The sequence below is a fragment of the Mycosarcoma maydis genome, chromosome 17 (genome assembly GCF_000328475.2).
Source record: "Mycosarcoma maydis chromosome 17, whole genome shotgun sequence".
Taxonomy (NCBI): Eukaryota; Fungi; Basidiomycota; class Ustilaginomycetes; order Ustilaginales; genus Mycosarcoma; species Mycosarcoma maydis.
This window is the reverse complement of record NC_026494.1, coordinates 308,837-324,463: the sequence shown is the minus strand read 5'-3', so window position 1 is coordinate 324,463 and position 15,627 is coordinate 308,837. Positions and strand designations below refer to the sequence as shown.

Here is a 15,627-nt window from a genome sequence, read left to right as displayed (position 1 = left end):
ACCAGAAGTCGCAGCCTTCGTCTGAGACTGAGCAGCGCCGAAGCAACCGATTGAATTTGAGAAACGAACCAATCGTGAATGCCATTGAATGTGTGAATGTGAGCGAGTACAAATGCGGTGATGTTGAGAAGAAGAGACGCAAACAAGCATTAGAAAGTTGCACGTTGGTGAAATGGTCGGGACAGACCTTGTCGTCAAGAAGCTGTAAGCTGGGTCGTCAAGTACGGGAAAGCGGGGATGCTAAAAGAAATGAGAGTCAACAGAATCGTGAATCACGGATGAAGGTGGTGAGAAAAAGAGAGATCGACATAAAAAATGTGTCAGGCGCGGACGGCGCTCTTGTTGACAGCTGAAGAACCGCCAAAGAGTTTTTTCTTGGCTTTGGCTTTACCGATCTGTGGCGAACTTGGTTCGTCGTTGGAATCCGCGAGAGACGCTCTACGCAAGGCAGCTGCTGCGGCCGAGATTTCTCTCTGATCGCCCACGTCGGCTGCTTTGGAACTGCGACGGCACGAAACGATATCGTTCGCCTTTGAGTTGCGACGCGAAGCATTGAGGGGTGACAGGATTGGCTGTACGCTGCCACCGCCCACTGCGCTGCTGAGAGGAATCGCGAGGTCTTGACATGTAGGCGGCGCGAGTTCTGCACACACAACGTGCGTCTTGTAGGGGCAGTCGTCACAATCCATAAAAGGTTTCCAGCCAATGCGTTTACCGCAAACCCAGCACTTGGCCAGCGCGTTGCTCAGCATAACGGCAGGAGGTACGAGCGAAGGGTAGTAGCTGCTGACCGGAGGGGGTGGGTGCTGGTGGGTACTGCTACTCGCCATGGCTTGCTGTGCTGCAGCGACTACGTTGTTAGGTCGACGCGTTCCGTTCTTGACCAGCGTAAAGCGATGGCAGATGGGGATGGGCTCGTTCAGACCTGAGCTGACCGAGGCGATGGTGGCAAGTGCCATGGATGGATCAGGTCGGTGCGTGCGCGCAGTCATGTACGACTGCATGGCGGATGCGTCGTTTGAGCCGCTTCGAGCAGCCAGAACATCCGCCGAGCCACGTCGAGTTGGGATAAGAAGAGGAGAATCACCTTGGCGCAGCGTCCTGACAGACAACGTGGAAGCGCGTTCCTCGAGCATGGCCAGAGGCGCATGCCTCTGCGTCATCTTGGAGGAGCGTACGACCGAAGTGCTATAATCGCTCTCGGCGTAGTCGGCCCCTTCGAGCAAGCCAGCCTCAGACTCGTGACGAATTCTTTCGGCAGCAGCACCCGGAGAAGCCAGCCAGCTGCGATTGATACTGGGAAGCGCGTCTGGCACATCTTCGCTCCACCACGGATTGCCGTGACCAGCGACCTTGAGCGTGCTAGAACCCTTGATGGTGACTGGCGATCTGGCATCATCGGGCTCCACACCGACCTTTTCGAGCGCAGCGAGCGCCTCTTCAATCTCATCGCCGCTGTCATCCGAACCGGCATTCGAGTACGAGCTGTTGAGCTTGAGAGCACCGTTGAAGCTGGGCAATTTTGGTGGAGCAGCGCGCTTGATTTTGGTACCCATGATTGACTGAATCGTGGCGCCCCGCACACTGCCAATAGCATAGCGGTTCTCGGTTTCTTCGCGCAAGAGCACTTCGCGCTCAATGTCGCGCAGTCTAGATACCACCTGGCGCATATCGGGACGGTCACGTGGATCTTCTGCGACACAGTCGAGCGCAAGCTGGATGAAAGCTGTGGGGCAGCCCTCGGATGCCATCTCGCGCACCTCGTCTGCATCCAATCCAAATGTAGGCATGACGCGTTTGAACGTGTACGAATCGACAAGGTGGCGAGAAGCGATCTCGGCAAAGATGACACCGAGCGAAAACACGTCCGAGGGCAAGCTGAAATCGACACCAAGCAGAATCTCTGGTGACATGTAGCCATCTGTGCCGCAGTAGCTGATTCGACGCATTTCTTCTTCGTTGCGCGCTGCGATACGGGCAAAGCCAAAGTCGCAAACCTTGATACGCTCGTTGGCAGTGATGAGGAGGTTTTCTCCTTTGAGATCTCGGTGCATGCAGTTGCGAGCATGCAAATAGGCGAGAGCACGGGCAATGTCCATGGCAAAGCTCATACGCAAGCGCCATGGGAAGGGCTTGCTCTTATCTGCGATGTAGGATCGAACATTGCTGCCGACAAATTCCGAGATGATGTAGATCCTTCCATCTGGACCGGGGCTCTTAGTGAGACCGATGTATTGGACGATGTTGGGATGACGCGCCTCCTTCATGAGAACGCATTCGCGCTCAAAGTACTTTTCGACGTCGTATGTGTTGTTCGGGAGAACCTCTTTAATGGCAACTTCGGTACCCAGATATTCGCCCTTAAAGACTACGCCGAAGCTTCCACCGCCGATCCTGACCCATTCTCCGCCGTTTGGACCGGAAAGATCGGCGAAATTGATAACATCAAATCTGTCCATGACTGTAGAGGCTGCAACGAGGTTGCAGGAAATGGGGTAATTACGAGGGCTATGTCGATTGACTACGGTCTGCGGTCGTAGTAGTGGTGATCAAGGAAGGCGATGCTTGAAGCAATGGAATATGTTGAACTGGCGGCGCTTGTTAAAGAACGAGACAGAGACGTACAATAGTCGCAAGTTGGGAAAAAAGTGGGAGAGATGCAACAGATTTCTGGTGGCGGTCCCCGTCGTGATGGTATGGTGAGCAAGAGGGGAGGCCACAAGGCGTTGATGCCAGTAAATGCGAGGTATATACTATGTGACGAAGTTTGCTAAGCAGTCGCCGTTGCAGATCAAAGACACCGGCAGGACCGGCTGGAGGAAGACTGAATCGAATCGAAGTCTGATGTATAGAAAGAAACAGATGCGGAGGCAAGCCAAGCGCCTCTGCGATGCAATTCGGAGGTCAGGATAAGGTCTGATTGTCTATCTGGCGAGCCTGAGCGACGGAAGATGCAGGATGAAATTCAAGAGGGAGGATCTAAGATGAAACGAGGCTGGCAGGAACGGCTGCAGGAGCGAGACAGGGTTGCGAGGCGGAGAAACAACAAAGGAGCTGCCGATCGAGGCGAATTTGCGCAAGAATTAGAATCAATGCAGACGTAGATGCGGACCGAAAAATTGACGAGGCAAAAGGCAGAGGATAAAAGATGATGGAGGAGTTGAGACAAGAAGAGATCTGGATGCGGACGCTGAAAGTTGCAGCGCAACACAAGAAGCCGCAGAAGGCTGACAGCGCGGAGATAGAAATAGGTAGCAGGTGTGTGAGTATGAGAAGCTCGAGAATGGGGCGGGGAGAGAAAGGACGAGAGTATAGGCAAGATCTAGGATGAGGAGGAGGGACAAGAAGTGAAGCTCAGCTTAAAAATGAGCTAGCTAGGTTTGAAGTTTGTTGTGTGTGCTGGTAGATTCACTATTCAGGGGCCAAACGCTGTGCTGTTGTGCAACGACGAACGTGAACCTGTCAAAAAAGGAAGGTGCCAGACATGCTCTGCGTTCAAGGCTTCATCGACACTGGTAAGTTAAGCTAGCTACGAGACTCACGACTTGGACCCTGGTGATTCTCACGCTGTGCAGTTGCTTTGAATTTTGCAGCGGAGCCTTAAGAAATATAAAAAAAATGCGGTAAATCGAGAAAATTTAAGCCCGAAGCAGTTGATTCTACGCTGAATGCAAATGTAACCATGCTCCTCCTCAAGTGCGACACTCGTGACTGGGTGAATTGTCTGATCAACTCGACAGTGTACGCATGTCGGTGACGTTGGTTGAAAGACTGCGCTCGTCCCTACGCTCATCCCCACAAACAAAAGTGGAGCGTTTTCACGGTAGAGGAGCGAGCCTTTGCTCCATGCAGACTGGAATTGATAAACGCTGTAAGCCGAAGCGGTGATGTTCACGAGATACTAGTTACGAGTCTGCTCTCTGTGGGCTTGGAGTGCAGACGAGCGGAGAGAGAGCCGAGTCAACTTAAGCTAAAGGACTCCTTACAACTGCAGGCTTGGAATTGCATGAGCTGTGAACATCAATGGCTTCTTTGGCCGGTCCAATGGAAAGTCAATAGGAGCTTTTCTCGAGAGTACATCCACGTCATAACATGAGCTTTATTTCGGGCATGACGAGTCTTGTTCTGGATGATGACGAGATGATCGTCGACAAACACTCTGTGCCGATGCGATGACAAGCTTTTCTGTGTATCCACGATCGTTGGGCGATGCTGCAGATGAAACGAGGCGCAATCGCGCATCGCTCAACGTCACTCAGGGGCAAACCCGAGCAACACACACGACATGAAGTCGTGAATCTGTGGATCACGATTGAGAGCACCGAGAGAAAAACACTCGAATACTTCACGCTCAGATCGCATAACAGTCACGAGTCTGCAGTTCTTGACACGTTTTGACTTGGCCTCTGCTCTAGTGCCTCTAAACCATAATCAGGGGTGCAGGCTACCCGCCGGAAAATCATTCCCGTGCTTTAGACCAACACCAATGCCCACCAGACACAAGAGTCATTCATCCTCGATGTAATGAGCCACATCTGTAGCATGCTCATCTTTATCCTGTAGACGCGGTTAATCAAAACTTTGGTCTACGGGCCAAGGTAGCCTTGTGGGCTGCCTCCCAAACGAGCCATGAACCCGCATTTGAACTTTTTGCAAAGGAAAGAAAATCCACAGTGACGAGTGACGAGTGGTGAGTGCCAACTCACTCGAATGAATTGGGAATTGGGAATTGGGAATTGGGAATTGGGAATTGGGAATTCGTGATTGTTTCCCAATTCGGACTCACTACGTGTTTCAGACCACGCGTCAAGAGTCGGTAGAAGTTACACCTAGACGTACTTGTACAGTCCAGGTCGTACGAGGATCTATCAGGCATATCATATTCAAAGTCTGAACCAAGGCTACATGAGCTGAAATGGAAGATCGAAAGAGTCAGCTAGCTAAACAAAATAATGATGTTCATGACGATGATTCTATAGCCTCTTTAGCAACAAGAAGCTACACTGTCACAGTCCAACTTGCTACGCTGAGCGAAATGAAATCAAATCGTGAATGGAAAAACACCCCAAAATAACACACGACACCTGTCAACACCTCACGACTCACCTTCTGCAGACAGCCCCTATTCCGGTGTCAGTCACAAGTCGTGAGTTGGTCTGAGACTTTCCAGGTTCTGTGCTCGTTGCTGTAACTTAGCTGCAATCAATTCATCATCTTCACTTCTCAGCGCACTTTCGGCGACTTGTGCTTCTCATCCAGTTACCAAACCCATTCTGATTCTGCTTGCACTCTTGTCTCTTGCACCAAGAATCTGCATCGGCATCAAGCTTGGTCGGGATTTGACCGCCGCACAAGTCTCTTCGTGCTCGTGTGCAGCACGCAAATTTGGTTCCCTTGTTGCGCCTCCAGCCCATCCGCTTGGCGCATCACTCTACGGCGCCACACTTTTGAGCTACCCCTTTCTCAGCACTCACAGCCCCTTAGTAACTTGGCCGCTGTGTTAGTCTACAAGCCACTGCACGCCCAATCTTTTCTTTGGTTTCAAGGCCGAGAGACGCGTACCGGTAACGCCTTAGCAACTCCGACCGTCTCATGTTCCAACGGCTTCCATCTGCTCTCAGACCCTCTCCACCTCGTACAGGGTCCTCCCAGCTTGTTCGACATCTTCTTACCTCGATCATCATCTCGCACCACGACTAGTGCCGACGTCCTTTCGTCCACTCGCCAGAAAGCATCGAGGCACCCAACTTCTCCTCTTCACCTACCAACCGGCGTGCAGCCTGCGTCTCGACTTCATATTGGTGCATATCTACCACCGAGCTCGCATCGACGAGCGAGTTCATCTCCGTCGGCCATAGCTCATCCTTCCGTTAAGCCTGCAGTATGGTTGGTTGTCGATCATCGTCTCGCCCGTCGAGTTCCGCGTCGAGATGCCCACCATCGCTGCGCAACACCTCACTTCTCGCACTCATACTTCCGCTTCTCACTCTCGTCTCTGCACAATCAACAGCAGATACAATTCCGGCAAGATGGGCCCAAGCATCAGCGCTCGTCGGCTCTCTCTTTGTCGTCCAAGGCGGCAAAACCCAGGGCACCACAGGTGGAGGATACACTTACAACTCGGCACCCAACAATGGCCAGATGTACACTCTCGATTTGTCAACCAACTTTTCCCTCGCTTCGCCTCCATGGCAAACCATCTCGACACAGATTGACAGTGCTGCTGCGCCACCCGTCGCTTTCCACACGATCTCACCTCTGAACAATTCTGCGCTCCTCCTATTTGGTGGTGATGGCGCCCCGATCGTTCCGGTCCAAACCGGCAATGATTCAGCCTACATCGTTCATCTTGATGGTCCAGCCACCAATCGCACAGCCAGCTACCAGCCTGTGCCTACCTCATGGAATCAACCAATGCGCAGGGTACACCACACGAGCGAAAGTAACGCCAGAGGTACCGTCTGGATTCTAGGAGGAGAAAAAGCAGATGGCTCCGGACTCATTTTCGATGAGCAGTGGAACATCGACACCACCACCATCTCCTCGTCATCACCTTCTTTCCAGCTTGTAAGCGAACCTCCTTCTGGCAGCCTTGTAGGCTCCACTTCGACCATGCTCAGTGATGGCACGCTCTTGCTTATCGGAGGTCTCGATGTCTCTGGCCAGCTTCAATCAATGCAAAATTTGTATGCCTACTCGGCCAAATCCAGATCATGGTCTCAGACTGCCACGCAATCCTCGACCAACGCGACTTTCTCGGCGCGTCAAAATCTCTTCCCCTCGCCTCGTCGCGGCCATATTGCTGTCAGCCTTCCTAACCAGCGTGTATTTATCCAAGGAGGCGCTAGTGCGGATCTCTCCACTGTCTACAGTGATGCTTGGATCCTCGACTGGAGCGTCAACCCACCAGTTTGGACCGAGGTCGATTCTACTGGCGGTCCAGGCCCCAGGTTTGGACATTCGGCTGTGGCGTATGGCAGACAGATTGTCATTTCGTTTGGATGGGCAGGTTCGAATGCAGCACCCACACCCGTCATTGTCTTTGATGCGTCCACTCTCACTTCCTCTGCATCCAGCAAAGGCAGCTGGTCAGGCGGAAGCTGGTCTGCAACCACCTATGCACCGGACCCGCAGATGACCACCGCCTCGACAACCGCATCCTCAGAGTCTCCGTCTGGGTCACCCAACGGTTCCAGCGCCAATGGCTCAAGCTCAAGCTCCGGCGGCGACCTCTCCTCACCTGCCAGCGATTCAAAACCTGGCGGTAATAGCAGCCCAAGCGGTAGCGATTCAGGTCCCGCTACCTTTCCCGCTGGCAACAACGCTCATGGTGATGATGGCTCGTCCAAGACAAATGATAGTGGCTCAGACGGTGGCGCCGGTGCCAAAGCTGGTGCCGCCGTTGGAGCCCTCGTAGGTGTCGGTCTCGTCATCGGCGGCGGCTATGCAATCTACCGTCGCCGCTCTCTGAGCAACTATCGGCGGTATGGTGACGGCTCGGTCGGCCTTTTTGGTTTTGGAGGCCGTCGACGAGGCGAGTTCGCAGATGATGGCCATCTCATGGAAAAGGGATTTATGCAGAGCGACTATAACCGACCATACCATTGTACAAACGCTGCTGGTTTGACCGGTGGCCTTGCCTACGGCAGAAAGCGCGGACGTAGCGAGGGATCGCCCTGGGCTGCAGCCAACCTGGGCCATGCTATGGAAGGTTCAGGTCCGCATTTCCGTGAGAGAATCGCCATTATTGCGGGTCGGGGCAAACGCGACACAAACACCATTCCTCGCTTCGACATGCTCGCCGATGAAGCTGACAGCGTCTTCCGTCCTCGCGGCATCAGTGACGGGGATGATGCTTACGATCACGACGTCGAAGATGTAGAGGATTCTTTGTGGCATGACGGTCACCTTCGAGAACACTCGTACGCTCACGTTGGCGACCAAGACCTCTCCAGCGGCGACCTTGGCCGTTTGCAGCATGAACAAGACCAGGACAACAACGAACAAGACATGTACTCTCCCTTCGAAGATCGTCCTCAAGACGCACGAGCAGGTCGCATCATGCTCGCTGCCGCTGCAACAGGAGGCATTGTTGCACGAGGATACGGAAAGCTCGCAGATCGAGAGATGGATGGCAGCTACGACGACGATCGTCGCTCATACGACGGTCGATCCGATCTCGACACGCAAGATGGCCCCTCTTCTGGTCCTTCGATCCAATCGCACAGCACTGCTAGCAAGAGCGATGCCCCCAGCTCCTCTGCCGGCGGACTTGTTTCCTTTTCAGACGCTAGCCATGGCCGCCAGAGTGGCTACAGCATGATGAAGCGCAGTCCTACTTGGTGGGACCGTTTCATGGGTAACTCGATCATGGAACGATCCTCTTCCGGTCGATTTTCTGCAAGACCGCAAGCGAATGTACTCATTCGGGACCGAGCGCCGCCTCCGGTGAGCGGGCTGGAAATGATCACCGAATCACCTCGTTCGCGCCAAGTGTCTGAAGTTCATCCGCAGGATCCGTTTGCCGGTTCGAGCATCGAGAATCAGCCTGCCACGTACATAGGCGGTCTCGACGAGTTGGGCCGTAGTGTTGGCTCTGAAGCTGCAGGTGTTGTCGCCGAAGCCTGCATTGCACATGAGCAGAGTGGATCGCTTTCAACGATCGGATCTGCACGCACGGGCGCTTCGTCACACTTCGAGTCCCGACTGCGTGGCATGGATGTCATTCAACGCGTGCGCACAGGAAGCAGCCGACGAACCCACTCGACACGCGCCGGAAGCACGATGAGCGACACCGACAGCGAACCGGCGCTCAGTCGTGGGCCTACCTTACTTCGACCTCGCAATGTAAGGAGTTCAGAAGCGCTTCGCGACGACGCATCATCCACACCGGGATCGGTGGTCTGGAGACCTGAAGACTTTCAGCCATCCCTCAACGCCGGACTTGAAGATCTGGCAGAGGAGGAAAACGTGGGTGAAGATACGCCGAATACCCCGCGAAGAAACAGTAGTGACTCGTTGTCGGCTGGTCACTTGCCAGTAGGAGCACGTCGACGGTCTAATGTCTCGGAAACACCTTCGATCACGCCGCTCACTACGAAACGAGCACGATTGAATCCGGTGATGGTCTCACCACTCTTCCCCTCGACTGATCCGCAACGCCATCGAAAGCCTACAGCGACAATTGCGAATAGCAGTGTCAAGGAGAAAGTCAAAGCGTTTGAATCGGTCACTGCCGATACAGCGGTTTCGGCGTGGACCGCAAGTTTGTCAAGCGCCAACTCTGGACGCGCTACCACTGGAATCACGTCGCTCGACAACTCTGAGGCTCGAGACATGCCGATCGATCGAACAAGCTCCCCTCAAGGTTCCACTGCCTCTCGTACACGCAAAACTTTCTTGACCCACGGTTTGGCACCACGTCCTCAGCTCTTCATTGCCAACCCGGACAATGCATCCAAACGCTCCGGAAGCGATGCTTCCACCATCCCCTGAACCTTGGCTTGTTCTTCCACCAGCTCTCTATGGATAATCTTTTTTCCCTCTTGTCATCCTTGCACAACTCCGCTTGCGTCCCCTTCGCCTTTGTTCCTCCCTTTGTTATATAGTTGAGGCGTCAACTTGCACCGACGTTCGTGAATCACGATTGATTTCAAGTCGTCGTGCAGTTGAAACAAGCGCAGTCGGTGAGTCTCGTGCAGCAAAGCAAATTGACGATTGCATGTGATGAACACGACTACGGACTTTGTTTTGCAAGCACAATGGGTCTTTGCTCTGCTCACGCATATATACGTACTCAAAACGTCTATCTGGGCAAAGTAACAAGCGCACCGCATTCACGATTCGTGAATGAAGGACATGGTGCACATACTTGCATTTTGAATGTCTGGGTTACAGCAGCGCATTCGCAAGGTAGCCACTGGCGGTAGTGGGCAACTGCATAGCGCTAGCGATCACGTTGACCGCGTCCTGGTCAAGGTCGTCATTCTGAATCGATAGCGGCCAAATGCTCTGGTCGTGCGAGAAGAATTCGGCGATCGCCAACGAGCTCGTGTCCAACAGTCCTGGTGTAGCTGCATGGTTCGCAGAGACTGCCGATAGCGCGTTGCTCGATGCAGGATTTGCATGCTCCTGCTCCTGCTCCTGCTCCTGCTGCGGCGGCGAAGGCGAAGGCGGACGGTAGAACGACGTGTTTCGGCTATGCGTTCGATGTGGAGATGCCGCCATAGCTTGCGGAGGCGGAGGCGGTTGCGAGGGTGTTGAGAGCGAGCTTTTACGTCCTCCTGGAGAAAGATACATCTGACCTCCAGCCAAGTTCGTGGCGGTGGCGGGGTACGGTGTCTGCGCACCCGCCTGCGGCGTGACACTGTGCTCTAGCGAAGTAGAAGCATGAAAATTGCTCACAGGATCAAAGTGATCCATCTGCCAACTACCCATCAACGCATCAATGTCGAACGTCAACCCAGCCGAGATACCCAATCCGAACGGCGAATCGCCGCTGTGCGTGGATGCGAACTCGTCCGAACCCGTGTTGCTCGTCAAGATGCCATTCATGCCTTCCATTGGTTCGGACAGCGTCATGGTGTCCGGCTTGGGTGTCGCATGTGACGACCGTTCCAAGCGCTTCTTGCTTCGAATACGAGACTTTGCCCACTTGAGAACCATCTCGATATCGCGTATAGGTGCAGACTGAGCATCTTCATCCGAAGCTTGAGGATCGATCTCGTCTCCATTACCGGCAGCTTCTTGCTCGAGCGCACGGAGCGGCCACGAAGCACCCGCCCAGTACTGCTGCAGTTTCTGCAGGATTCGTTGGCATGCACCCAGGTTGATCTCGGCGTACGACTTGGTCGAAACAAGATGACTCGTGCGACTGTGCTGTTGATTTGGAGCTGCGCCGCGTGACGGTGGTCTCGATGACGCTGGTGTGGTTCCATGACCCAAACTGCGCAATGCCTCGCGCGCTGCCTGTCTCTCTGCCACAAACGATCGTCCCGCAGGCAACACCAGTTGATCCAGGTACGGTGAAGCAATGATGCATCGGTCGTCAAATGCGTCACCGAGCGTCAAGATATCGGCAATAGTTCGTGAAGCGGCTGCACTCGCAGCTGGAGCAAACGATGGCAGTAAAGGGACCGAGTCGCCGGTAAACTTCTTTATCAGCGCTGGTCGATCCAGCAAACCGATGGTCGATTGGAAGAGCACATGCAAATACACGAAACCAGGACTCTGATCATGCGCAGCACTCTTCTGGAACGTCTGTACGTTGAAATGAAGGTTGGCGGGCAAATCCGAATAGCTCTGAGCCAATTCAAACCACATGCGCGTCAGATCACGCTTGCCCTCTTCTGCCGAGATGGGCGACTCTTCGCGTTCACGCCTGTTGAGCAGCTCGCCCATTCGTCCTCTGAGCATAAGGATTCGAACGACGTGGCCAAAGATCACGGTTTCGTCTTTCATATCGCTCATCTCGCTCAGCGTAGGCAGCTCAGTGTCGATCTCGCTCTCTCGAATCGAGACGGGACGACCGGTTCCGAAAGTGGTGATGCGATCCAACCCGATGACGGCCCAAAAGAGTAGTCGAGCCTTGTCCTGCTGCTTATCGTTCGCAATGCTCTGAATGCTGGCCTCGTGCTGTAGTCCAAGATCCTGAGCCATCCTCAGCGCCATACCAACGTACATCCAGAGACCTGAATCACTACCCGCTGCAAACTCAGCATAGCTGAGCAAGATAAGCGCTTCGATGACCTCGATGGAAGGAAAAGAGAGCAGCGGGATGATCAGGATCTTGGCCATCTCGCTAAAAGGATCGCCAGACGACTTGCGTGGCACCTTTCGCAGCTCAGGTCGATCCGAGAAGCGAGCCGCGACAGCACACACGGCATTGGCGAGAATGGCTGGCATGGATCCATTTTCAACGCCATTTTTCAGCTCTTCTGCCTCTATCCATGGGCACCAGGAAGGTTTGAAGTGCGTGAGGAAGCGCGAGACGAGATGTTCCAGAATGTCCTTCCTCGGATACCTAGGGCGATTGATCTCGAAGAGTTCGCGCGTGACGGACGAAGAGGCTTTGTTTTCGAACCGAGTGCCGGGACTTGCCAGCTGCGCTGAATGGGGTGAGACGATCGAATCTTCCAAAGGCTTTGCTGATGTGCACGAATGACGTTGGTCATCATCACGGACGATGAGGCCAAAGCTGGCCGCGTTTTCCGCGACACCGTTGGCTTCGAGCGCCGGTGCCAGCTCATCTGTGCCGGGCACCTCGGAATCCTGCAAGACGCCCACCTTGATCTTGCGGTAACCAGGCGTATTTGCGGTTGTGCCGAACCAACGGAAAAAGGGGAGAACGATTTTGGGGCGTGGCTGCGCGACATGTTCTTCCTGCACCTGCACTTGCACCTTGGTGGTTTCATGCTCATCTCCTAGTCTGGCAGTTCCATTGCGTTGCCATTTTTCGATTCCGTTTCGAAGCTCTGCAGACACATCGCGATGAGGAGGTTCTGCTGTAATGCCGCTTGGGACACGATGGATTAGAGGAGGTCGATCGAATGCTTCGTACCTGTCGACAGTCGTCGCATCAGATGGATGACCATAGTACTCCAACGACATGGGGTCCACGAGTTGATTCGGCAACCTTCGAGGGCTGGCGGCGGACGATTTGCGTCGAGGGCGGAAGCTGTCGAGGGGGGGAGGATTGAGCGGTCTAGATGCGGCGTACATGGTGCTGGAGCGGACGGATCTGTTGGAGAAAACACTTGCGTTGCTTGGAGAATGTTGCTGCAGGAAAAAGGAAGGGCCACCTACGGGAGTTGAGCCAGATGCCGCTGTAGTATCAACAGGGTGGCCATAATGGGAAGGATCATGCGAAGGAACAAACGATTCGACGTATGCGCCATGCGGATCTCCGATGGCAGGATGACTGAATCTGTGGTTCAAATGGGCGATTGTGGATGTGTCTCTGACGGTAGAAGCGTTGTGTGTTGAGGCCGACTCTGAACGCCGTCTGGATGCTGAAGAGAAAGAAGAAGGTATTCGGGACGAGTGGGTATGGGTATGCTTTGACGGTGGTGAAGCCATGGTCGAAGACGTGAAGGACAGATTTTTTATGTACGTCGGAGTGGCTGGCACGGGGAGCGGTGCGGCGAGGTTGTTGGGATTGGCAAAGGAACGAAAGACGGCTTTGGCTTTTGGCTTAGCGGCCGAAGAGGCGGAAGGTTGTGGATCCTTATCCTTTGAATCTGAAGCTTCGCTTTCTGCTTCTGACCTTTTACGCTTGAGTGGTTTGGGTCTCGAAGATTCGTCTGTGTCCTCACGCGACTTGCGAGGAGTGGCTTTCGAGCTCTTTTTGAAGGCTATGGTCCTTGCATTGGCGCTTGGGGGCCCGCAGTGAGCGAAACGAGCAGCTCTGAGCGCGGGCGCGAGATCGTCGACTCTAAAAAGACACTCTTTGCCGGATGCAAGGCAATTCTGGCAGACAGGCGCATCGGGTGAGAGCAAACAGCGCACTTTCTTGGCACGACAGGCCTCACAGGCGCTGACAGGACGAGTGCGCTTTTTGGGCTCGGGTGCTGGCTCGGAAGCGTCAGACCTTCTAGCTTGTGACTTGGAAGACGAGGCGAGCCTATCCTTGGCTGGACTAGACGGGCCCGCAGACGCGACGGATGCCAGCGTCTCGGCAGCAGCCATCATAGCAGAACTCGTCATGATGGGAGACGTGACGAGGGTCTGTGACAGTGCAAGTAGCTAGCTCAGTCGCCGAAAACGAGAATAGGAGGGGATCTAAGCAGCTGCCAATGGTCGCGGTACCATTGCCGGCGCTGTTCAAAGTGGACTGGCAAGGTTTTCGATAGTCGAGAGCAAGAAAGTGTCCGTTCCAAGACTTAAGGAGCAAGAGCCGTGTACAGTCGGCTCGGGATGCTGAGTCGTGTTATGGAAGGGCCGAACGAGAAAGCGCTGTCTCAATTGCTGGTAAGCGCACTTGGAAAAGTTGGACGGGAACCAAAAGAAGTGAAGCTATCCGGAAGTTGTTATTGAATGGACAAACAAAATTGTGGTGGTGGCGCGAGGAGGCGGTGTTTCGAAGCATATGAAGTTTGACTCTAAGCTTCGCTTGTTGATGTGCGCCGACGAAGAGCGTGTGACGAGATGAGGTTGGTTGCAAGGTGCTGCGACGGATCGGTGCAGTCTTAAATCACACCACGGGAGAAAGTGTCGTCGGAAGGAGCGCCAACAAGCGGATGTGAAGTCGTATACGAGTGTTCGCCAACGAATGGGAAGCGCAACGTTGCGTCAAACGCTCGAGCGGGTGTTCCGAAAGCCAATGGAATTGTGGAGGCCTGAAATCGAACAACGATATAACCTTCTCACTAGGTGGCGTGTGTAGTGTGGGAAAAGGACAAGAGGGATGGTGGTAGCATAGCGAGATGAACCTACATACCAAGCACAAATCAAGAATCGTGAACAGCAGCGGGGTACGACCGAGAGGATGCTGCTAAGTGACGCGCTGAAAACAGGTGTGGGGTTGCAAAGTAGAGACACGAGGAAGACAATCGTGAATTGAATTCGGCTTCGGCAGTTCAGCGCCTGGAGAAGCAAGCTCTCTCTCTCTCTCTCTGTCTCCTTGACTGAATCGCAGGGTCCGATGATCGAACAAATCCCAAGGACAAGCATGAACGCCCGTCTATCTGCTTGACCTCTTTCGTCACTCGAGTCTACAATCACGAATAGATGTTCCGTCTCCGACGATTCCGTTCGCTCCACGCAGCTGTCCGGTCTTGCGACTTTCGAGTATCACCCCAACCTGCCAACCGACCCAAGCGGCAAGTCCGGCGTAGAAACTGGGTTTGCGCCCAGTTCACGATTCGGTTATATATCAACGCAACTTTGCGCTTTCCAATTTCGCCTTTTCTTCGGCTGAACGGCAACGAGGCACACTATGTGACTGGTCAAGTGAGAAAGGCAAGGTCACTTCCAGGCCCGTAACCACGCTTGCAGAGTACCCGGAACTCTGCAACCAAGCACCGAAGGTTATCCGCGCCAAATGAACCAAACAACAACATTAATGATTCACGATTAAACAAACACGAAACAGCACGGAATGAGACAAGTAGGAAGAGCCGAGTCGGGATGAGAGATGGGAAGCACCGACAATTCAGCTCGACCACACAACCCTGTCATGCGCTATCGTTTCAAACGCACCCGAAGCGCCTTTGCATTGCACGGTATGGATGCTTTCTCCCCCACACTCTGACTGGCAAGAAGTCAAGCAAGACAAAGACCTCTCTGCACAACGACGCCAATGCGTAGAAGAGATTTCCGAAAATTCTTGCAGCGCGCGCCATTCGTGATTCGACTCACGGGACTTTTGCGCACACTGACGACTGTTCACTTGCCAAGCTGCAGCCCGTTGTCTACCACAAAAAGAGAGATTGCCGATGTCAGCTACCGTTATGCTCAAGCTCTCAAGTCTCGGCCATCCACGGTGCCTCTCGATTTGCCTCACAACTTTCGACTATGCTCAAGCGCAAGCTCGATTCGAGGTGCGCATACGCCGATGCCACCAGCAACTGCACCAATTTACAGACTTCAAAGCACCAGTAGCTCCACTCAAGACGGAAAGGTTCAACC

The 15,627-nt window shown here is 53.9% G+C and overlaps 3 protein-coding genes across 3 annotated transcripts; 1 reads left to right on the top strand and 2 right to left on the bottom strand.

Annotated features, from left to right (window-relative positions):
• Nucleotides 1-320: 320 nt before the first annotated feature.
• Nucleotides 321-2,459, bottom strand: UMAG_04808 (uncharacterized protein; the record flags this gene model as incomplete). Its single annotated transcript, XM_011393368.1, has 1 exon — nt 321-2,459. The coding sequence occupies one exon, from the start codon at nt 2,457-2,459 to the stop codon at nt 321-323; it is 2,139 nt and encodes a 712-aa protein (XP_011391670.1).
• A 3,424-nt stretch (nt 2,460-5,883) lies between these two features.
• Nucleotides 5,884-9,495, top strand: UMAG_04807 (uncharacterized protein; the record flags this gene model as incomplete). Its single annotated transcript, XM_011393367.1, has 1 exon — nt 5,884-9,495. One exon carries the CDS (start codon nt 5,884-5,886, stop codon nt 9,493-9,495), a length of 3,612 nt encoding a protein of 1,203 aa, XP_011391669.1.
• A 396-nt stretch (nt 9,496-9,891) lies between these two features.
• Nucleotides 9,892-13,704, bottom strand: UMAG_04806 (uncharacterized protein; the record flags this gene model as incomplete). Its single annotated transcript, XM_011393366.1, has 1 exon — nt 9,892-13,704. The coding sequence occupies one exon, from the start codon at nt 13,702-13,704 to the stop codon at nt 9,892-9,894; it is 3,813 nt and encodes a 1,270-aa protein (XP_011391668.1).
• Nucleotides 13,705-15,627: the final 1,923 nt, after the last annotated feature.